Below are 24,389 nucleotides of genomic sequence, written 5' to 3'. Positions count from 1 at the left end.
CTCTGATTTAGCCCAAATATGGCATTTCCCCAAAGATTTATGCTAAAAATGATTTTTTAAAACAGACATGATAAATAAATTTTTTAGTTCATAACTGCAGATTTAATTAGCATCTCAAAATATACAGGCAAATTATATTACTTAAATATTAAATCTGATTTAAAAAAATAAAAAATAAAAAATTAACCTGCATTGCTTCAGTATATATCCAGCTGTATACATGGATGCAATGTAAATAAGAGTGTCTGCTAAATACTTGTTATGTAATGTAGTCACGATTGCTATTGAAACTCTAGCCAGTTGAGCAGTCATTATGACTGAAGCTCCAGCCATCCATGCCCCAGTAATGAACTCTCTTTCAAAGTCACTTAGATCTTTTCCTCTGGCCATCTTTTGTACATGCCACAGAGCATGATATGATGTTAATTGCTTAATTGTATCATGCAGTATACCTGTAAGGAATCCTTTACATTTTTTATTTGTCTTGTCACTCATCTGTGTGTGTGTGTATATATAGATATATATCTTATATCTTAAATCTTATTTTTTCAAACCAAGATTTGAAGCACACACACATACACACACACACACACACACACCAAGAAGCAAGAGCCAAGGCATAAAACTGTTTGTTTACTCCGGAATGGGGTGGAATTAATTGCATAGCTGTTGTATAGTCACTGCACACGGCGCAATTAAAATGAAATAAACGAGCATGCTGATAATGAGGTTTTACGTCATTCGGGTTCAGTGGATCATAAACATTTGTTCCTTGGGGATGTTTCAATTGAGAACGTTTCTTTTATTTAATTGCCAAGGAAAAGTTTTTAATTGACGCAAAAGTACGAAAATCCCCTCGGAGCGCCTCATCCAGCAGATAAACAATTATTTAGTAATTCATAAAATGCAAACACCTATACTTAAGTTCTTACCACACTGAACTCTCAAAGAGTGCAAGACTTCAGCTTCTGCAACTGGTAAGGAATTTCACACAACGGGTCAGTGTGTAGCCTACAGACTGTTCGTTCAACATATTATATTTTAAATGATGCTGAACTGTAGCCTATAGTCTTTTCGGGTTCCAGTGTAGCTAAAGTTTTACTTTAACATGATTCAAGTAACATGATTGTGTAAATGCACTGAGAAAAGATATTATTCAAAATAACCGTAAGCCTATAAATCAATATAAAATTGCGTTATAAATCATGTTATTTAATGGGATGACCGCTAAATAACGACTTAGTGTCGTTTAGTCTACATTACTTTGACACAGTCGTCAATGCCGTCCAAGTAAAAGCAAACTAATAAAAGAAAAACACGTTTTTGGGAAGTTTTACACAATATGTTCAAATAATCCAAAGAACATAGAAAATGTATAATTTAAAAAATGGCAACTCCGTTAAAAATAGTTTAATTGACATTACAGGCACTTTTACAGGCATGAAACTTAAGCCGGGCACCCACCGCACGCGTATCGGCCGCGAGCGCACTACGCGCGTATTACGCGCGTAACTGAAGCGTAGTTGAAGTACTGTTATTACAACGGCAGCGGGCGACGTCGTCTCCACCAGATGCGAACGCGTCGCGTACCGGCTGCGAAGCTCGCGCGACACAAGCGAACTGAAGCGTAGTTTTTCGCTTCTGTTCTATTTTTTCGGCTTGTCGCGCGTCACGTTGGCCTGTTTATACACAGAAATATGCTCTAAAATGCTAGGTATACATGCTCTGATTTATATTTCATTCTTATATTACTGGGGGTGTGTCCCTAGTTACCTCCCAGATATTTTTTAAGCAGCTAAAAAAAATACAAGCCTTTTCGTTTTGTAAAAATAAATAAATAACTGGAACCTGGGGGAAAGGCAAACTTAGTTTCGCTGTCTTATTTTGCGGAGGGGGTGGGGTAAATTTGAAAATACACCACAGAAAGACGTAGGCTATTGAGTGACGTAAAAGGGAATGCACCGAGCAGCGGTTTGTTAGCTCGAGTATTGGAAGATAGTTTTTAACCAACCATTGCTCAGCCTATTTGACTTCTCCGATGTCTTCGTTCGCCGTGCTTTCAAAAAGGGCTTGTTAATAAAAATCAGATAATCCACAGAGCTTTAAAAAAATCAGATTATTTAGTGGTCTTGCCGATGAAAATGCACCTATTTTATAAATGAAGTTGTAAGCAAGCCTTTATTGCACTTGTACTTCAAAGCTTCCGGTGTTCATGGCGTTGTGGTGTTCATATCCCTTCAAGATTAAAACTGTTACTGACTTTTTCATGATTAGCTGATTTTACTAAATCTGATCCTATAAATGTTTTGACGTGAATGGCAAGACAACACGGGAATTCCCAATGGTTGATTACGGATTATTTATTATTATTATGATCATTACATATTCTTCATGAAATTGGCACGCTTGTTAACCAAGCAAATAAATTAATACAGTTTGAGATTGATTGTTATGCAGGCTACGTTGCGATTTAAGTTTATGGTACTTCTTGAAAGCGTTTACTTTCTCACGTAGGCTATTTACGAGTTAACGAAATATTACCAAATTAACAAACTGAAAAAGGTCTCTCACCAAAGTATTCACTTAACCCATAATCAACAGTCGTGAACAAACGTGAAATACACGATGTAAAAGCCCACTGCAGACTGCGAGAGCTACTAGGAATATATAGCTTTTACGCAAGCCTTTGCGCGACACAAACGGAACCAGTGGAGACACCCTACGCGTCGCGCCGTGCTGCTTCGCCCTGCTGTTTACGCGACGCATACGCGACGCGTGCGGTGGGTGCCCGGCTTTAGAATGAGTTAGCAGAGGCTAGACTTGGTTGTAACGACTTTAGAAACGAATTGCATTTGTGCATTCATCAAATGGTTTAAATGAAACAATTATTGAAAGGGGAAGACAACGATATATTACGCCTGGTGGGTAGGCTAATTTCAAAGGGGTAAATGTAAAAAATTGATTAGCCAAATTTGACCAAATGTAGTCTGCTCATTATTAGCTATTTATTCACTTAAAACATCCATTGAACTTAAACATAAGTCCTACACATGTATTTATATAATATGTTTTTCTTGAATTTTCACTCAAATCGAGTGTATTGCTGTTAGATTTAATAGACAGAATACATGCCTATCTTAATAACTATGTAATAATCAGTATCACGAATTAAACTGCATTTAGGGTGACTATATACACACCCCACATCTTTAATGGTTTAAGTAATCGAGTGTACCCATGTGCTAATGAACTAACCACGATGTGCAATTATGTTGCGTCTCGGTGTTTGTGCAGTTTAGCGGATTCTCCACAGTATGAACACGTCCGAGACCATCTCCGAGTTTGTAATCGTGGGCTTGTCAGAGTTCAAGGACAACAAAACGCTGCTGTTTGTTCTTTTTCTGTTGGCCTACATGACCATTCTGGGAGGGAACACCATGATAATATACCTGGTGCGGACGGACGCCAAGCTCAGTTCGCCCATGTACTTCTTTCTGCACAACCTGTCCTTCGTGGACATCGTCTACACGTCAGTGACCATCCCCAACATGCTGTCGGGCTTGCTGACGGGGACCAATACCATCTCAGTGGCGGGCTGCTTCCTGCAGATGTACTGGTTCATCTCCATGGCGGTGACCGGGCGCAGCCTTTTGACCGTGATGGCGTTCGACCGCTACGTGGCCATCTGCAACCCACTGCGCTACACCGCCATCATGACGCAGAAGGTTTGGTTTGCGTTCTTCTTTTTTAAAAAAAAATTGCAGCAAACAAAAACAAGGCACTGGCCGAACCGTTTGTGTTTACTTTGCACTTTCCTTTATAAAGTCAAAGCCACTCTTTCATCTCTGTGGGGAAGTTTTAATATCCAACATACTGTTTGTGTTACTACTTGTTACTGTCAACACCCTTTTCTCTTCCCCTGCCTCCCTCACAACCCCATCCTAGGGGAACACACAGACCAAATATTAAATGTAATACTAATCAAACTATGGGAGGTAAAAAAAAGGGCATCATTAGTAGTATTTGGGATGTGGCCATGGTGCACCGTCTTATCCAAGTAAGGCCAGTGTGGGTGCAGACTTTTGTTACAAGTAAGCAGTTGCACACCTGATTTTAGGAATCAACTTTTCTAACCACATTCATGAATAGAAGCTGGGGCGTTACTGCTTGATTGAGGACCCCCTAGGGCAGGCTTTTGTTTAATCTCCTCTCCATGGAACCTGATTTAACCAATCATGGTCTTTGCCGATTTAACCAATCAAGGTCTTCGTGGAATACCATGACCAGTTGATCAAAATGGCTGAACCGTGCCTGTAAACGTATCTGCATGGTGACGGTGGGCAGTGCGGTCATATTGAGATGCCTGTGCTGTCTGTGCTGTGTCCGGTGCGTTTGCGTGCAGGTCCGCCTGCTCCTCATCTGCGGGGCCTGGGGGTTCGGCATGGCCTGCACCCTTCCCGCCATCTCCGCCGTGAGCCGGCTGCCCTTCTGCGGCGCCAACCGCGTGCGCCACTGCTTCTGCGACCCGTCCTCCGTCATGCGGCTGGCCTGCGCCGACGTGGCCGCCGTCAGCCGCCTGTCGCTGGCGTGCGCCATGGTGGCGCTGCTCGGCACGCTGGCGCTCGTCCTCTCGTCCTACGCCGCCATCGGCGCCTCCGTCGGCCGGATGGGCTCCTGGGAGGTGCGGCGGAAGGCCTTCGCCACCTGCGCCTCCCACCTGACCGTGGTCTCCCTCTCCTACGGCTCGGCCGCCTTCGTGTACACCTCGTACCGCGTGGGCGACTTCTCCGCCGACGTGCGCATCATCGTGGCCATCCTGTACTCGGCCCTGACGCCGCTGCTCAACCCCGTGATCTACAGCCTGAGGAACCGGGAGCTGAGGGACGCGGTGAGGCGGGCGTTCTGTTGCCGCCGCCGAGCCGTGTCGCCGCGGGCCAGGAAAACCGCCGCCGCGCCAGCCTGAGCGTGCGTCGTAACCTTGGTAACGCATGTACGGCGGCCCCTGAGCGTGCGTCGTAACCTTGGTAACGCACATACGGCGGCCCCTGAGCATGCTTCGTAACCTTGGTAACGCATGTACAGCAGCCCTGAGCGTGCTTTGTAACCTTGGTAACGCAGGTACAAACAGCCTCCGTTCATTTAAACTTAAAAAAAATCTAATAATTTTTTATAAATCAGTCAAAGGCAGTGTGTCTCTTCCATGCCCAAAAATGATTAAAGGAAACGCTGAAAAGTGTTGCCAAGATGTTCATTATTTGAATGTTTTTATTATGAGGTCAGGTGTCAATCCTTCTCGTGTTTGGAAAATGTTTAAAAACCAAAAAGACATAATTACAGGAATATGAAAAAATGGCAATTTATTTAAAATGACCATATTTGGATGTTTTCATGTAATATTTAACAGGACTAAGTGTAAATATCTCAAAATATGTGATGTGCATGTGGTCATAATGTACCTATCAGATGAGTATATGACCCAAATGGACATTTTGCACTATTTGTCAGTCCTTTTTGATTTAGTATCATCATTACTTTTATGTAAAATTAATATTTAATACCTTTCTCATGCTTAATGGCAAAATAGATGTAAATATGGAATTTGTGAGGTTTTGATAGAAATTCATCACAATAAAAATGTTTCCTAAGCAAGACACAAGTCGAATGGAAAAAATAGTGCCTATTTATGTGATTTCAAAACATTTACACTAGGAGGCGCCAAATCTGTGTCCAACACACTGGTCATGGGGCGCACACTGTTGTGGGCAGGAGAAAACAGGCCCCGGCCTGGGCCAGGAATGCCGAGGTCGCTCTCCTCCACACTGTTGAATGCTTCTTCAAAAGATGCACACATCTCAGAGTCTGATGTAACCGGGTTTTTTGTTAGTGAATCAAAGATTCACATACAAGAACCCGGGCTGAGCTGCACAGTTCAGTACAACTAACGGTCACTCACAAAGCAAAGACAATACATCCAATCGCACTCCTATCACTCTCCAAGCATTCCAAGACACACACTGAAATCCCCTGGGGCCAAATGCTTCTTTTATCCATTTTTGCTAACTCCTCCTGTTGTGGAGCTTAAACTTAGTACTTCCCACTTATTTCTTTTTGTTAGTCATGTCCTGTTTTTGACACCATTATTTCCCAATTCTTTGACACCAATATTTATGGGCCCCTTCCTTCTTTATTTTTTAAAAATGCTAGTGCTCATCTCCCACCTGAATCTCCCTTCCCTCTTTTATCACAAATCATATATTCTGACGACACATTTGCGTAAAAGGCAGAAGCTTGCGTTCATTCTACGTATATACTTGCATAAAATGCTTAATTTACATGGCAGAAACTACGTGTGTATTACGTGTTTGTTCTGACTGCACATGTTTTTAGTATGAAGCACTCACTGCTGCAGGTTGTTAGTCTTATGGCTCAGGTTTGTCCACTCTGCACACTCCCTCCTTTGCTAGCCGTATGATACATCATGGAGGTGGTGGCTGGTGCTCTTGAATACATTCCTTTCCCGTATAAATTGGGCCTGTGCTCTCTGACTACATGTCTTTCCCAATACATTGGGCTTGTGATTTTTTGATTACATATATATTTATTTCCCACACTGTATATTGTGGTTAAACCAATGATTTGTTTGTCATGTTGTAAAACATTTTCAAGTTCATAATTATGGTACATTTTGAATTTCAACACATGATTTTAAACAAGGGAAAACTCAACAAATAAACAACAGGGTTCTTTGTGTGACTCTGTATCCTAATACACCAAGATCAAATATAATCTACCGGTAAAATAAAAAATCTTTTTGTTGATCTACTGCAGTTTACCGTTAGGAATGGCAAAGGCTTTGATGATGTAATTACATATTATACAATATATTTCCAGAGAAAGCCAAACTGCAGGACTGGAGGATGCCTGTAGTCTTTCTTTCCTCTTCATTAAGTAGGGTTGGCGCTGTCAATCAGAGCAGGTGTACGGAAGCAGTGTTACACGGAATCTGTAGTGTTGAATGGTTTTCATTGTTATGGTATAATGTTTTGGTTTTGACTCACTTTTAACTAACTAATAAAAAAATGACAAACAACAAAATTACAAACTAGATTGCAATCATTCTGCTTTATTTAAAAAAGTACATGGCTTCTTATTTGTTTTAAAAATGTAGATGTGCTTTTTATAATGCAAAACATTCATAAGGAAAAAAAGATGGAGGATGGTTCACATTGTGCCAGAACAATACAGGAAATGAGCATCCTGATCAGCAAAGAAAATCCAGTGTAGGACTTCACCTCAAGTGTCCTCTGCCCAGCTGGCACTAAACTTTATTGAGACTCTTTACAATGATACAGTGAACTCTTGGAAGGGTGTGGAGAATAACAGTGCTGTAGCAAGTTTTGCACAGTGATAATTGTTTTGACCAGCCTTTATTTTACTGCTGTTTGAAAAAAGGTCCACCTGAGACTTATTTCTGTAGGGAAATGTTTTAGAGACACCATTGCGATGAAAAGAAAACATTTAAACTTTCCTCAACCTAAAAAAAAAATATTTTAAAAATGTTATGTAGATAACTGGGTGATACTTGCCAGATTCCCTATTTTCGGCGAGACTGTGGATTTGAAAAGCTTCACAATGCTTGTGCGAATGTCTGTCGTGGCGATGCCATAGATGATTGGGTTGATCGTGGGGGGCACAATGAACGTAATAATGGCGCAGAACTTCCTGGCATTGGGGCTGATCTCTTGCAGCCTGTAGGCCAAGACAATGATGAACCCGGAGACCTCAAAGAGGATATAAATGGTCAGATGGGAGGCGCACGTCTGTATGGCCTTGCTCCGACTGTTTTTCTCCCTTTTGATGACACACGTTTGGAGGATCTTTGCATAGGAAAAGGCTATAATTAGGAAGCAGCCCGATCTTAAGAACCAAATCGAACACATTTCGTAGATGTTGATGATGGGGGTGGGTATGCACGCCAGCCTCAGAATGGCTCCATTACTGCAGTAGACGTGTGTGATCAACGTCCCACACAGTGGTGTTGCCCCATTCAGAATGAGGAGGATCGCGACCAGGCAGAACACGATGAACCAGACCAGGAAACACAGTGAAACCAGCTTCCTAGTGGTCATGATGGTGTGGTAGTGCAGTGGCTGACAGATGGCTACATAGCGGTCGTACGCCATGATTGCCAGGATGTTGGTGACGGCCATGCCGTACGTTTGCACACAGAAGGCCTGTAAAATGGCCTTTGGGTAGCTGATGGCCTTGTCCCCTGTCAGAAAGTATGACATCAGCTGGGTCAGGACTACAGTGCCCCCGAGCAGATCGCACGCTGCCAGGTTGCACATCATCACATACATGGGCTTGTGGAGTTTGGCATTCCTGGCGATCACTGTAACCATGGTGATGTTTCCCAGCAGCATCACGGCGTACACGATGAGCGAGGCCACAAACAGGGGGTACCCCTGCTGCCTGGTTATGATGAAGCCTTCCACTGTGAACACAATGGGCTGCTTCAGAGGTACATACGACACATTTTCCATCTCTGCCATCAGTGCCTGAGACCAGACCCTGAAATCAGGAAGAAATTCACGAGTGATCAGCGAAATCCGATAATAGCTGTAATAACATCTTTAGTTCTCAGGTCTGCTTGAATGATCTGCATTCTTACCAGTACTCACACAGTATTGTTAATAGAACATATGCTATGGCTGTACTTTGAGTGGTGTAAAGGCGAGGTCATACCTGTCTCAGGTTTCAGGTTTGCAGTCTTCTCTTCCTGATGGGCTTTCAGGCTTTATCCTGCATGGGCCCTCCCCTCTCTGTCCTGTCACTCATTTTGGAGGCAGGACCGGACCGCCTCTGGACTCTGTGATGATGTAATGCACTGAAAGACGGGTGGCAGATGCTGCTGCTTTTGACATATTACTGCAGAGTCACTTGCAGCCTAGGGAATCAGGCCCACAGGTGCAGTCTCCCTCTGAGATGCATTATTACTGTGATATTGTGCCACTTCTGTTCTCTGTCTCTTCGAAGAGCATTTCACCTCAGACTCCCTGCTTGTGCATGTTATAAATCAATTAAGACACCTTAATCTTCAATATATTGTATCTTTATTAAAGGAATTAACTGTACGCATTTACATAAAAATGTAAATGCATAATCAATAAAAGTAATAGCCTAATAATGATCATGGCAGGACACGTGTTTTTACATATCTCTGTGCAGCAGCACTCCTGAAATAGCAATTTTCTGTCATTTTCCTTCATTATCAACACAGCGATTAATTTGCAAAATACTCAGTACCATGAGATAGCCTATAGCACTGCCAGTTCTCTTGAATTAGGCGTATAGGCAAATGATAGTGCATACCCCATAAGTCAAATAAGCAAAATAGTGCCTGTTGATGTGAATTCAAAACACTTACACTAGGAGGTGCCAAAGCAGTGTCTAATGTCCAACACACTTGTCATGGGGCGCACACTGTACATTATTGTTAAACCAAGAATTTTTTTGTCATGTTGTAAAACATTTTCAGGTTTATAGTTATAGTACATATTGAATTTTAGTACATAATTGCAAACAAGGGAAGGCCTTTCTATTGGTGTCTGCATGTTATTCCCATTGGTATGAGTGTGTGAGTGAAGAGTGTGTGTGGTCTGCTACTGATTAATAACCTGTGCAGGGGCGTGTTCCTTTGTCTTGCTCAGTGCATGCTGGGATAGCCCCCATCTGGCCTGCAACCCTGTCCAGGAATAAGCATATTAGGTAAAAACCAGATTTTTGTTGATCTCATGCTGTTTACCATCAGGAATAGCTGAGGCTTTAATGATGTAATTACATATTATTACACTATATATTTTTGGAGAAAGCCAAACTGCAGGACTGCATGGTGCCTGTAGGCTTACCTTCCTCTTCATTAGGTAGTGTTGGAGCTGTCAGTCAACAGGTATACAGATGTAGTGTTACACAAAATCTGTCATGTTAAATGGTTTTTATTATTGTATTATCATTTTAATAACTGTAAATATATAAAGGTTTGTAAGTCACACTAATGAGAAATTGCAAACAACAACAGAACTACAGACTAGATTACAATTGTACTGCTTTGTTTAAAAAAGTACAATGCTTCTTTTTAGTTTAGATGTGCTTTTTATAATGAAAAACATTCATAGGGGAAAAATGATGGAGGATGGTTCAAATTGTGCCAGAACAAGACAGGAAATGATCATCCTCATCAGCAAAGGAAATCCAGCGTAGGACTTCACCTCAAGTGTCGTCTGCCCAGCTGGCACTAAACTTTATTTCGACTTTTTACAATGATACAATGAAGTTCTGGAAGGGTGTGGAGAATGACAATGCTGCAGCAAGGTTTTTACAATGATCGTTGTTTTGACCAGCCTACAAACCGTAATTTTTCCACTGTTTGAAAAATGGTCCATATGACACTTTTTCTGTAGGAAAACGTTTTAGAAACACAATTGTGATGACATGAAAACATTTACCAACTTTCTTCAACCAAAAAAATGCATTTTATAAATGTTATTTGCATATTTGAGTGGTACTTGCTGGATTCCCTTTTTTTGGTGAGACAGTATTTTAAAAACTTCACAATGCTTGCGCGAATATCTTTCGTGACAATGCCATAGATGATTGGGTGGACCGTGGGGGGCACGATGAGTCAAAATGGCGCAGAACTTCTTGGTGTTGGGGCTGATCTCTTGCAGCGTGTAGGTCAAGATAATAATGAACCCGGAGACCTCAAAGAGGATATAAATGGTGAGATGGGAGGTGCACGTCTGTATGGCCTTGCTCCGACTCTTTTGATGACACACGTTTTGAAGATATTTGCATAGGAAAATGCTATAACTAAGAAGCAGCCTGATCTTAAGAACCAAACCGAACACATTTCGTAGATGTTGATGATGGGGGTGGGTATGCACGCCAGCCTCAGTATGGCTCCATTACTGCAGTAGACGTGTGAGATGAACGTCCCACACAGTGCCGTTGCCCCGCTCAGGACGAGGAGGCCCACGACCAGGCAGACCACGACGAACCAGACCAGGAAGCACAGTGAAACCAGCCTCCTAGTGGTCATGATGGTGTGGTAGTGCATTTACAAAGTACATTTTATGTTTTTCTTCTCACAATAATAAAAATGTGACCTTCCTAGCCAGTAATTTATAAGGTGCTTTTTATAAATTACTGGCTTATAAAAAGTAAGCTAGTTGACTTTTGAACTTTTACAGTGGCTCAAGCTGAAAAAGGGCCACCCTGCTGCTCACGCGGTCGCTTGCAAGTCTCTTCAAATGGCATTTCACCATAGGCCCCCTGCTCGCACACATTATAATTTAATTAAGACACTTTAATCCTCAGTATATTTGACCTTTATTAAAGGAATGAGCTTTACATAAACATTAAAATCTAATTGCAGAATCATTAAAAATAAATAAATGTGATAGCCTATTAATGATTGCCGATTAATGATTGTGAAAGGAATGTGATCGTGAATGTGTTTTTCATATCTCTGAGATCAACTTCCCTGCAAACTGCTCATTTGTCTCAACCTATTTTCAATCATTTTCCTTAACTATCAGCACAGCGATTAATTCACAAAATACTCAGTACCCTCAGATACAGCCGTGCCAGTTCTCCTGAATTAGGCAAATAGGCAAGTGATAAAATTCTTTTTACTTGCTTCGAAAGATTGTGTGTGGTGGGCTGTACGAAAAACGAGGACAAGAACCCAGATCCGAAGTTTTCTGCGCTCCCTTGCAAACGTTATTATGACAGCTGCCTTTAAGTAACTTTGGCATTAGTTAAAAGCAGCTACAGTAGGTCTATCATAGGTAATCGGGTTTTGCGCTGTCAATCATCCTCTCCAAGACTTTGGTCTGCTACAGTGTAACAGTGTGCTGAAATGCTAACTGCCTCTAGCTCCTTTGTAGGAGATGAAATGGTCTGTATTTGTATTAGATCTGCATAGAACACGATCTTCAAAGTGCTTGCAGAAGAAAAAAATTACATAAAAGAAAAATGTACAAGTCGATTAACAAAATACAGCCATTAATACAGTAGCAAGAAAGGGTGGGTAGGTCTGGATGCAGTCTTGCACATTCTGTAGTGTCAACTGGTTTTTCTTGTTACTTGTATAATATTCTGTTTTTATACAGTCACAGAATCACACTAATAAAATATGACGACAGCTACAAACTAGATTGCAATTATTGTATTTTCTTTAAAAAGTAAATAGCTTCTTATTTATAAAATGTAGGCTAGATATGCTTTTTATAATGCAAAAGCTTCATGGGGAAAAAAAGATGGAGAATGGTTCAAATTGTTTGAAAAGAAAAACCATCTGATCAGCTGGCACAAAACTTTATTGAGAATGATGCAGTGAAGTTGTGGAAGGGTGTGTAGAATAACAGTGCTGTGCCAAGGTTTTTACCATGGTCACTGTTTTTACCAGTCTGCAAATCATGACTTTACAGCTATGTTTGGGGGAAAAAAAGCCCATCTGACTTTTTCTGTAGGAAAATGTTGTGATGAGAAGATAACACTTCAGCTCTTTCCTCACCCTAAGAAATACATCTAAATAATGTTATTTGGTTAACAGGGTGGTACTGGCTGGTTTCCCTATTTTGGTGAGACAGAGGATTTGAAAAACTTCACAATGTTTGTTCGAATATTTTTTGTGGCGATGCCATAGATGATTGGGTTGACTGTGGGGGGCACGATGATAAAAAAAATGGCGCAAAACTTCTTGGCATTGGGGTTAATGTTTTTCATACTGTAGGTCATCACAATGAGGAACAAGGAGATCGCAAAGAGGAGATAAATGGTGAGATGGGAGGCACATGTATGTATGGCCTTGCTCCAACTGTTTTTCTCCTTTTTGACAATGCATGCTTTGAGGATCTTCGCATAGGAAAAGACAATGCCTAAGAAGCAGCCCGTACTTATGGTATAAATCGAACAATTACCGAACAAGTCGTTGATGGGGGTGGGGAGGCATGCCAGACTCAGAATGGATCCATGACTGCAGTACACGTGTGTGATTAACGTCCCACACAGTGGTATTCCCACGTTCATAATGAGGCGAGCGACGACCAGGCAGAGCACGAAGAACCAGGCCGAGAAACACAGTAAAACCAGCCTCCTAGTGGTCATGATGGCATGGTAGTGCAGCGGCTGGCAGATGGCCACGTAGCGGTCGTACGCCATGGCCGTCAGAATGGTGGCGACGACCGAGTGGTACGTGTGCACAGAGGCGGCCTGTACAAAGGCCCCCACGTAGCTGACGGTCCTGTCCCCAGTCAGGAAGTGGGTCATCAGCTGGGTCATGATTACAGTGCCCCCGAGCAGGTCGCTCACTGCCAGGTTGCACATCATCACGTACATGGGCTTGTGGAGCTTGGCATTCCTGGCGATCACCGTAACCACGGTGATGTTTCCGAGCAGCATCACGGCGTACACGATCAACAAGAGCACGAACAGGGGGTACCCCTGCTGCCTGGTTACGTTGAAACCTTCCACTATGAGCACAATGGGCTGCTTCAAAGGTACGTACGACACATTTTCCATCTCAGCCATCAGTGCCAAAGTCCAGACCCTGTAATCAGTAAGAAAAACCTGAGTGGTCAGAAAAATCTCATTATAGCTGTAGTAATTTAACACCTTTATTTTTCAGGTCTGCAGGAGTGATCTACATTCTTATCAGTGCTCACACAGTATTGTTAATAGAACATATTCTATTGCTGTACTTTGTGTGGTGAAGGCGAGGTCATACCTGTCTCAGCTTTCAGGTTGGCAGTTTTCTCTTCCTGATGGGCTTCCAGGCTTTATCCTGCATGAGCCCTCCCCTCTCTGTGCTGTCACTCATTTTGGAGACAGGAGAGGACCGCCCTCAGACTCAATGATGATGTAATACGCTGGAAGACGGGTAGCAGATGCTGCTGCTTTTGACATATTACTGAAGATTCACATGCAGCCTAGGGAATCAGGCCCACAGGTGCAGCCCTCTTCTGAGATGCATTATTACTGTGGTATTGTGCCACTTCTGTTCTTCGCCTGTGTCCATTTGCCATGAATGTTCACTTTAATGAGAAAGGACTGTTGTTTTTCTTTGCAAACATAGTGCAGTAATTATCTCAGATGACTTTTGAAATAACTTGGTTTTGCTTTACTTTACATTCTTACAGGGCAAAAAACACGATTACACTGCAATCTGCAATAACCTGAACTCACCCTCAATGTATAGATTAAAAGAAATGAGTATCACTTGTAAAGTACTATGTGCAGTTCTGGCACTGAACACATTCACAGGTGAAGAATCCTTAGATTTTCTGTAATAGCCTACTTGTTTTGTAGCAGTGTGGTTTGACAGGAGCGTTACAATGGAACGAGCAAATGGAAATGACAATGCATGTACATGAAATTGTCCATTGCAGTCACAATTGAAAGACAATGCTGTTAATCATACCATGCATATACACATAAATTCACCTTAGTTAAACAGCTTTTTTTTGTTTTCAGACGTAGTGTCCATATTTAACATAGATGGTTATTAGTTCATATAAAAGTGATATTGCCTAGGGTGTTTACATTTATGTTGATCTTGCAATATCTAAAGCAAGGCATAAGCATTTATTTTCAGTAAAACCATCAAAGAGCAGCCTTGCTATATTTTTTAAAACAAAAGTTTTCCTCAGTTTGATGAAAGTTTGATTCCCATTGATAGGCATGGCCACTGGTTTATACAAAGACCCCCAATGTGCTATATTTCTGAATTAATCAATGTATTATTTCCACGGAAGGCCTTTTTCTATATATATATATATATATAGCCTTGTCTACCTGATCTGACTAGAGTCCTTCCATTAAATTGTGAAGAAAGACTGTAAAGTGCTATTTGGTAGTGTTCATCATGTTGAAATGTTAAAGGGGCGATATAGCTCAGGAGGTAAGACCGATTGTCTGGCAGTCGGGGGGTTGCCGGTTCAAACTCCGCCCTGGGCATGTCGAAGTGTCCTTGAGCAAGACACCTAACCCCTAACCTTTAACTGCTCTGGCGAATGAGAGGCATCAATTGTAAAGCGCTTTGGATAAAAGCGCTATATAAATGCAGTCCATTTACCATCCATTTACCAAATGTTGTGTGGGGTCAGGGCCGTGCGCAGGCTTGAAGGGCAGTCTCAAGCTGAAAAAAGCACAGTCTATTGCGCCGCTGTATTGCGCTATACCACTGTATGTTGCCTATATGTTTGTTGGGTAACCCTACAGGAACAAATCATTTGGTGAATTGTATCCTAAAATTGTCACTTCTACCAATCAGTGAAAATGTATTGTCCTGTGAGTTAATTCATTCTTCTTTCAGAGATTGGTTATTGATGTTCAGTGACATGACCTTAGTGCAGAGTAGAGGCACTATCCATAGCTGTACATTTTGCTTTCAACATGATAGGATTTTATGCAAAAGATACTCGATTTGTTCGTTTTATTTAAGTACCTAGCAAGCCAGAGTCATGCTAGGATTGCTGGCACTCGCGTAACGGAGTAGAAATTTGATCTGAGGTCACATGTTGTCGCAGTATGTTTTATGTCATGGATAGTTAGCTAGCCATCAAAACTTCTACTATACCATCATAGCAAAATTGTCACAAAGCTTTCTTCATTCAGTTGAGGGCATGTGATCAGTAAGGAGCCAGCGTAGCCATCAGGCCATTAATGACATGTCAGCACATACTCAATGGACACTTGCGAAATTTAATGAATATTGCACATGTACAGGTCTAGCCGCTTAGCTAGCTCAGTGTTGATGTAACGATATTCAATGTAAAATGAGTGTTCTTTATCGTACATTTTCATCATCTATATAATATACAATCTCAAGTTGATGTGGTATGAATGGTAGCCAGGATATGAATTTAGAACCGTGATCCATGCAGTCATTCAGATTGAGTATTTACCCAGACCGTAGTTAACTAGTCCTGCAGGGGCTCGGTTAAGTTACTGCACCATTTTCAGTAAGGTCCGACACACTTGTTAGTTGAGGTTTCAATAAATGGAAATGCTATGCAGTATTACACCTTGCAACATGCAATATTTCAGTTTGTCGTATGGTAGTTTTTCATGCACCTATTCTACTCATTGTTTTGTGGATATTTAGGCTAGTTTAAGAGATTGGATGTTCCACCCATGTTTGCAGCATTTGCCTGCAGGCCCTTTTGGTGTCAGAACAATGTGAATCATACTACGTTGTGCTTTCATGCTTTTCAGATTTGTGGATTAATGCCCATCCTTAAAGGGAGAGAGTCGTGGATCTGCACAGGCTCATAACAGTGGTGAGTTAACAGGAACTTAACTTCACATTTGCTAGCTAATGGGATGTTTTAACTATACCAGAGGAAAATTAATTGGATGTGGGCTACATGACGTTGGGTGGCTCTTCATTGCTTGTTATGGTTTTTACAGTAGACAGTAAAAAAAAAAAAAAAAATCTGTCAGATTTCAAACGTCAGTTAATCTGTGTATAGCATTGCCCAATTCTCCACTCATTCCAATTGTCCACATGCTCAGGGCATTGCTCTTCTCTTAGAGGTGAAATCGATCAGAGATCAGAGCTTGGTTATTACTCGATTTTCAGGTTCATTGTGCAGAACGACAAACTATATTGCAAGTATTGTACTTTATTTAAACAAGCACAAATCCGCAATAGCTGCGACCGCACACGCGCATGCCTCCATGTGTGCATGCATCAACGCACACACCCTCACACAAACAAGTGACCTCTTCTTTGGCTCATGACCAATCTTTCCACAAAATCTTGTGCAAATCTGTGAATCCATTTAGGAGTTATGCACCTTTTTGTGATAGGCCACGCCCATTGCCACGCCCCCTCTTGGTAAATCGGCCTGAAAGTTACTCAGCTCTACCTTTGGTCATGCGCAACGTCCATGCCAAATTTCAGCCTCCTGGGGCGAAAACTGTGGCTGCTTCAGGGTGGGACACTTTTGTGGACCAACCGACCAACCGATCGACCGACAGCCAGAGCTATAGAACTGCGGTCGCAGCTAATAAAAAGCAAATAGCTTCTTATTAGTTCATTAAATGTAGGCTAGATATGCTTTTTATAATGCAAAAGCTTCATGGGGAAAAAAATATGGAGGATGGTTCAAATTGTTTAAAAAGAAAAACCATCTGCCCAACTGGCACAAAACTTTATTGAGATTTTTTACAATGATGCCGTGAAGTTGTGGAAGGGTGTGTAAAATAACAATGCTGTAACAAGGTTTTCACAATGATGATTGTTTTTACCAGCCTGCAAACCATGACTTTACGGCTATGTTTGCGGGGAAAAAAGCCCATCTGACTTTTTCTGTGGGAAAATGTGACGAGAAGATTCCTCACCCTAAACAATATATTCAAAAAATGTTATTTTGTTAACAGGATGGTACTGGCTTCCCCTGGTTTCCCTATTTTGGTGAGACAGAGGATTTGAAAAACTTCAGAATGTTTGTTCTAATATTTTTTGTGGCGATGCCATAGATGATTGGGTTGACTGTGGGGGGCACGATGATAAAAAGAATGGCGCAAAACTTCTTGGTGTCAGGGTTGACGTCTTTCCTACCGTAGGTCATGACAATGAGATACAAGGAGATCTCAAAGAAGATATAAATGGAAAGATGGGAGGCGCATGTCTGTATGGCCTTGCGCCGACTATTTTTCTCCTGCTTGACGATGCACGCTTTGAGGATCATCGCATAGGAAGAGGCAATGACTAAGAAGCAGACTGCACTTAGGGAATAAATTGAATACACTTGGAACATGGAGCTGGTAGGGGTGGGGAGGCATGCCAGACTAATAATGGATCCATGACTGCAGTAGACGTGTGTGATTAACGTCCCACACAATGGCGTTCCCACGTTCAGAATGAGGCGGGTGGAGACCAGGCACAACGCGATGAACCAGGCAAGACAACACAGTAAAACCAGCCTCCTAGTGGTCATGATGGCATGGTAGTGGAGCGGCTGGCAGATGGCCACGTAGCGGTCGTACGCCATGGCCGTCAGAATGGTGGCGACGGCCGAGTGGTACATGTGCACAGAGGCGGCCTGTACAAAGGCCCCCACGTAGCTGACGGTCCTGTCCCCAGTCAGGAAGTGGGTCATCAGCTGGGTCATGATTACAGTGCCCCCGAGCAGGTCGCTCACTGCCAGGTTGCACATCATCACGTACATGGGCTTGTGGAGCTTGGCATTCCTGGCGATCACCATAACCACGGTGATGTTTCCGAGCAGCATCACGGCGTACACGATCAAGGAGAGCACGAACAGGGGGTACCCCTGCTGCCTGGTTACGTTGAAACCTTCCACTGTGAACACGATGGGCTGCTTCAAAGGTACGTACGACACATTTTCCATCTCAGCCATCAGTGCCAAAGTCCAGACCCTGTAATCAGTAAGAAAAACCTGAGTGGTCAGAAAAATCTCATTATAGCTGTAGTAACTTAACACCTTTAGTTCTCAGGTCTGCTTGAATGATCTTCATTCTTACCAGTACTCACACAGTATTGTTAATAGAACATATTCTATTGCTCTACTTTGTGTGGTGAAGGCGAGGTCATACCCGTCTCAGGTTTCAGGTTGGCAGTCTTCTCTTCCTGATGGGCTGTCAGGCTTTATCCTGCATGGGTCCTCCCCTCTCTGTGCTGTCACTCATTTTGGAGGCAGGAGAGGACCGCCCCTGGACTCAGTGATGATGTAATGCACTGGAAGACGGGTGGCAGATGCTGCTGCTTTTGACATATTACTGCAGAGTCACATGCAGCCTAGGGAATCAGGCCCACAGGTGCAGCCTTTTTCTGAGATGCATTATTACTGTGGTATTGCGCCACTTCTGTGTCCAGTCATTATTTGCCAGAAATGTTCACTTTAACGAGAGAACAGTTTTTTTTCTTCGCAAACGCAGTGCAGTGATTACTGACTGAAATCACTTTTTTGCTTTACTTTCCATTCTTACAGGGCAAAAAACACGATTACACTGCAATAACCTAAACTCGCCCACAATTGATCAAAATAAATAAATTAGTTTGTAAAGTACTGTGTGCAGTTCTGGCACTGAACACGTTCACAGGTGAAGAATCCTTAGATTTACTGTAAAACGTCCGTAGCAATGCTTAGTTGATCTGATTTTTTTTGTCATTGTGCCTATATTTAACATAGATGATTATTAATTCATATAAACGTGATATTGCATAGGGGTATATTAATCGTGTAGTATATAAATCAATCAAAGCACAAGTATTACTTTAATCTAAAAAAAAATGTAATATTAAAAAAATGTCTTTCCTCAGTTTGATGAATGAACGTTTGATTCCCATTGAAAGGCGTGGCCACTGGTTTATATAAAGACCACCAACATGCTCAATTTCTGAATGAATCAATTTCTTTTTTCCTTGACAGGACTTTTTCAATCTATATCCATGGCCACCTGATCTGACTAGAGTCCTTTCATTAAATTGTTAAGATTAAACCTCCCACCCAGTATTTCATAAGGTGCTATTTAGTGGGTTCTAAATGTTTTATAGGATCAGGGCCATGCACAGACTTGAGGAGCAGCCTTAAGCTGATAAATGGGCACTGTATTGCGCTCATGGTCGCATGCAAGTCTGTTCAATTAGCGTTTCCCTATATACCCCCTCCTCGTGCACATTAAAATTGAATGAAGACACCTTAGTATTCAACATATGTTATTTTTATTCAAGGAATGAACTTCAAATAAAATCAATAAAAGTAATAGCCTAAAGAAATAAGAAATAGGGTTAAGATACTTTTCCTTATGTGCACCATTCTTGATGCTTTCCCAAAAGGAACCCACGCATTGTGCACCTTCTTTATTTTATTTCTTAACAACAGCATATCATTAACTTTACATCACATTTACATAAGTATTTAGACCCTTTGTTATGACACCCAAAATTGAGCTCAGGTGCATCCATTTTCCATTCATCATACTTGAGATGTTTCTACAACTTGATTGGAGTCCACCTGTGGTAAATTCAATTGATTGGACATAATTTGGAAAGGCACACACCTGTATATATAAGGCCCCACAGCTGACAGTGCATGTCTGAGGAAAAGCCAAGCCATGAAGTCGAAGGAATTGTCCGTAGACCTCCGAGACAGGATTATGTGGAGGTACAGATCTGGGGAAGGGTACAAAAAAATTTGTGCACCATTGAAGGTCCTAGAACTGGCCGCCCCACTAAACTGAGAAATCGGGGGAGAAGGGCTTTGGTGAGGGAGGTGACCAATAACCCGATGGCCACGCTGACAGCTCCAGAGTTCCTCTGTGGGGATGGGAGAACCTTCCAGAAGGACAACAATCTCTGCATCACTCCACCAATCAGCCTTTTATGGTAGAGTGGCCAGATGGAAGCCACTCCTCAGTAAAAGGCACACGATAGCCCGCTTGGAGTTTGCTAAAAGGTACCTAAAGGACTCTCAGACCATGAGAAAGAAGATTCTCTGGTCTGATGAAACCAAGTTTGAACTCTTTCGCTCATCACCTGGCCAATACCATCCCTATGCTGAAACGTGGTAGCAGGATCATACTGTTGGGGATGTTTTTCAGCTGCAGGAACTGGGAAACTAGTCAGGATCGAGGGAAAAATGAACAGAGTACAAAGAGATCCTTGATGAAAACCTGCACCAGAGCGCTCAGGACCTCAGACTGGGACGAAGGTTCACCTTCTAACAGGACAACGACCCTATGTTACACAGCCAAGACAACAAGGCTTTGAGACAAGTCCGTGAATGTCCTTGAGTGGCCCAGCCAGAGCCCGGACTTGAACGTGATCAAACATCTCTGGAGAGACCTGAAAAAAGCTGTGCAGCAACCGTCCCCATCCAACTGGACAGAGCTAGAGAGGATCTGCAGAGAAGAATTGGACAAATATCCCAAATACAGGTGTGCCAAGTTTGTAGGGTCATACCCAAGAAGACTCGAGGCTGTAATCGCTGACAAAGGTGCCTCAACAAAGTACTGAGTAATGGGCCTGAATACTTATGTAAATGTGATATTCCAGTTTTTTATTTTTAATAAATATGCAAAAATTTCTAAACCTGTTTTCACTTTGCCATTATGGGGTATTGTGTGTAAATTGATGAGAATAAATTTAATCAATTTTATAATAAGGCTATAACTTTACAAAATGTGTAAAAAGTGAAGCGGTCTGAATATTTTCCAAAGGCACTTTTATATACACTTATATACACTTTTTATACTTGTATATTGTTACCCCATGAATTAATTTGTCATGTAAAACATTTTCACAGTTTCATAATTATGGTACGTATTGGATTTCAGTACATAATTGCAAACAAGGGGAAACTCTGCAAACAACAGGGTTCTCTGCAGATCTGCTTACTGATACACCAAGATCAAATATACAGTCTATATGTAAATAATATAAATGGTTGTGCAATATGACTTCAGTAAGTCAAAATTAAGTGAAAAATCTTCTGTTTTTAATGAGTAACACATCACCTTCTCAGACACATCACTCTAGATAAGCGCATATTTTTAACTTGAACGGAGAAGAATGCATTTTCATTCTTGTCATTCAGGACTTCTAAAATGACATGATTACCTTCTAGGAAGGCCCACATGGGAAGCACGGTGGTGCTATGGATAGCACTTGCTTCACCGCAAGAACATCCCAGGTTCGAATCCTGGCCCGGGCCTTAATGAAAGGAGTCTGCATGTTCTCGCCGTAGATGGAAGTGAATGATGTTTGTGGCCTGCAATGAATTAGTCACCTGTCTAGGGTTTATCACTGCATTTTGCCCAGTCTTGACAGTGGTTTGCAGAAAAAACAGAAATGACATAAAAGAAAAATACTCAAGTACTAGCAAGAATGGGCAATCAGAGCATATATCTGGATTCTGTCTTACATGTAGTGTTGAATGATTTTTATTTTTGGCGTATTATGTCCTTATAACAAAGGACACCAGAACTAAAAACTCGATTGCAATTTTTGTGCTTTATTTAAAAAAGTACATAGCTTTTTATTAGTTTTTAAAACCAGGCTAGATATGTTTTTTCTAATGAAAAAGCTTCATGGGGGAGGATGGTTCAAATCGTGCCAGAAGTGATCATCCTTATCACTGCACAAAACTTTGAGACTTTTTTTTACGGTGATGCAGTTAAGTTGTGTAAGGGTGTGGAGAATATCGATGCTGTGCCAAGGTTTTAACCATGATCATTGTTCTGACTAGTCTGCAAACCACGACTTCACAGCTATGTTTAAACAAAATAAAGTCCTGACACTTTTCTGTAGGAAAATGTTTTAGAGATGCAGTTGTGATGAGAAGATAACACTACCAACTTTCCTCAACCAAAAAAAAAATACTTAAAAAAAAAAGTTATTTCGATAACTGAGTGGTACTGGCTGGTTTCCCTATTTCGGTGAAATAGTGGATTTGAAAAACTTCACGATGTTTGTGCGAATATCTTTTGTGGCGATGCCATAAATGATTGGGTTGACTGTGGGGGGCACAATGATGAAAAAAATGGCCCAGAACTTCTTGGCGTTGGGGCTGATCTCTTGCAATCTGTAGGTGATGACAATGATTAAAATGGAGTTCTCAAAGAGGATATAAATGATGAGGTGGGAGGCGCACGTCTGTATGGCCTTGCTCCGACTGTTTTTCTCCTGTTTGATGATGCATGCTTTGAGGATCTTGACATAGGAAAAAGCAATGATTAAGAAGCACCCGGATCTTAGGGACCAAAGTGAACACAAATCGTAGATGTTGTTGATGGGGGTGGGTATGCACGCCAGCCTCAGAATGGCTCCATTACTGCAGTAGACATGCATTATTAATGTCCCACACAGTGGCGTTTGCACAGTTAGAATGAGGAGGATCGCGACTCTGCAGACAGCCACAAACCAGGCAAAACAACACAGTGAAACCAGCCTCCTAGTGGTCATGATGGTGTGGTAGTGCAGCGGCTGACAGATGGCCACATAGCGGTCATATGCCATGGCTGACAGAATGGTGGCGACGGCCAAGCTGTATGTGTGCACAACGAAGACCTGGAAAATGGCCGCTGTGTAGCCGATGGTGTTGTACCCTGTTAAGAAGTGTGGCATCAGCTGGGCCATGACTGTCGTGCCCCCGAGCAGATCGCATGCTGCCAGGTTGCACATCATCACGTACATGGGCTTGTGGAGTTTGACATCCGTGGCTATCACTGTAACCACGGTGATGTTTCCCAGCAGCATCACAGCATACACGATGAGAGAGACCAAAAACAGGGGGTACCCCTGCTGCCTGGTTATGATGAAGCCTTCCACTGTGAACACGATGGGCTGCTTCAAAGGTACATACGACACATTTTCCATCTCTGCCATCAGTGCCTAAGACCAGACCCTGAAAACAGAAAAAAATTAAAACGTGTGATGAGAGAAATCCGATTACAGCTGTAATATCTGTAGTACTCAGGTCTGGTAGAATGATCTGCATTGTTACCAGTGCTCACACAGTATTGTCTAATAGCTGCTCTGGGCTTGAAACGAAGTTACAGTCTATGGCTGTACTTTGAGTGGTGTAACGGCGAGTTCATACCTGTCTCAGGTTTCTGGTTGGCAGTCCTCCCTTCCTGACACAATTTCTGCCTTTATCCTGCATGAGCCCTCCCCTCTTTGTGCTGTCACTCATTTTAGAGGCAGGAGAGGACCGCCCCCGGACTCTGAAAGACGGGTGGCAGATGCTGCTGCTTTTGACATTTTACTGCAGAGTCACATGCAGCCTAGGGAATCAGGCCCACAGTTGCAGCCTTTTTCTGAGATGCATTATTACTGTGGTATTGCACCACTTCTGTGTCCAGTCAGTATTTGCCAGAAATGTTCACTTCAACAGTTTTTTTACTTTGCAAAACGCAGTGCAGTGATTACTGACTGAAATCACATTTTTGCTTTACTTTCCATTCTTACAGGGCAAAAAACACGATTATACTGCAATAACCTGAACTCGCCCGCAATTGATCAAAATGAATTAATCTTGTTTGTAAAGTACTGTGTTCAGTTCTGGCACTGAACACGTTCACAGGTGAAGAATCCTTAGATTTACTGTAAAACTTGTTCTGTAGCAATGCTTAGTTGATCTGATTTTTTTTGTCTTGAAACATTGTGCCCATATTTAACATGATTATTAATTCATATAAACGTGATATTGCATAGGGGTATGTTAATCGTGCAGTATATAAATCAATCAAAGCACAAGTATTACTTTTCACCAAAAACATAAAAGAACAGTAGTCTTATATTAAAAAAATGTCTTTCCTCAGTTTGATGAATGAACGTTTGATTCCCATTGAAAGGC

General features: G+C 41.9%; 4 protein-coding genes across 4 annotated transcripts; 1 reads left to right on the top strand and 3 right to left on the bottom strand.

The window, feature by feature from the left end:
• Nucleotides 1-941: 941 nt before the first annotated feature.
• or101-1 (odorant receptor, family B, subfamily 101, member 1) lies at nucleotides 942-5,237 on the top strand. Its single transcript, XM_035432736.1, has 3 exons — nucleotides 942-977; nucleotides 3,295-3,725; nucleotides 4,403-5,237. The coding sequence occupies exons 2-3, from the start codon at nucleotides 3,315-3,317 to the stop codon at nucleotides 4,961-4,963; spliced, it is 972 nt and encodes a 323-aa protein (XP_035288627.1). The 5' UTR covers nucleotides 942-977; nucleotides 3,295-3,314; the 3' UTR covers nucleotides 4,964-5,237.
• A 1,887-nt stretch (nucleotides 5,238-7,124) lies between these two features.
• On the bottom strand, nucleotides 7,125-23,726 carry LOC118236591 (olfactory receptor 52K2-like). The gene is made up of 3 exons (XM_035435084.1): nucleotides 23,634-23,726; nucleotides 22,986-23,425; nucleotides 7,125-8,118 (listed from the first exon to the last, which is right to left on the bottom strand). The coding sequence occupies exons 1-3, from the start codon at nucleotides 23,724-23,726 to the stop codon at nucleotides 7,560-7,562; spliced, it is 1,092 nt and encodes a 363-aa protein (XP_035290975.1). The 3' UTR covers nucleotides 7,125-7,559.
• Nucleotides 11,708-13,817, bottom strand: LOC118235221 (olfactory receptor 143-like). Its single transcript, XM_035432369.1, has 2 exons — nucleotides 13,790-13,817; nucleotides 11,708-13,612 (listed from the first exon to the last, which is right to left on the bottom strand). Exon 2 carries the CDS (start codon nucleotides 13,591-13,593, stop codon nucleotides 12,637-12,639), a length of 957 nt encoding a protein of 318 aa, XP_035288260.1. The 5' UTR covers nucleotides 13,594-13,612; nucleotides 13,790-13,817; the 3' UTR covers nucleotides 11,708-12,636.
• LOC118235220 (olfactory receptor 4Q2-like) lies at nucleotides 17,179-23,647 on the bottom strand. The gene is made up of 2 exons (XM_035432368.1): nucleotides 23,634-23,647; nucleotides 17,179-18,450 (listed from the first exon to the last, which is right to left on the bottom strand). Exon 2 carries the CDS (start codon nucleotides 18,429-18,431, stop codon nucleotides 17,475-17,477), a length of 957 nt encoding a protein of 318 aa, XP_035288259.1. The 5' UTR covers nucleotides 18,432-18,450; nucleotides 23,634-23,647; the 3' UTR covers nucleotides 17,179-17,474.
• Nucleotides 23,727-24,389: the final 663 nt, after the last annotated feature.

The sequence above is a fragment of the Anguilla anguilla genome, chromosome 9, assembly GCF_013347855.1.
Source record: "Anguilla anguilla isolate fAngAng1 chromosome 9, fAngAng1.pri, whole genome shotgun sequence".
Lineage (NCBI taxonomy): Eukaryota > Metazoa > Chordata > Actinopteri > Anguilliformes > Anguillidae > Anguilla > Anguilla anguilla.
Note: the sequence above shows the minus strand (reverse complement) of the source record. Positions and strands in the feature narration are given on the sequence as shown.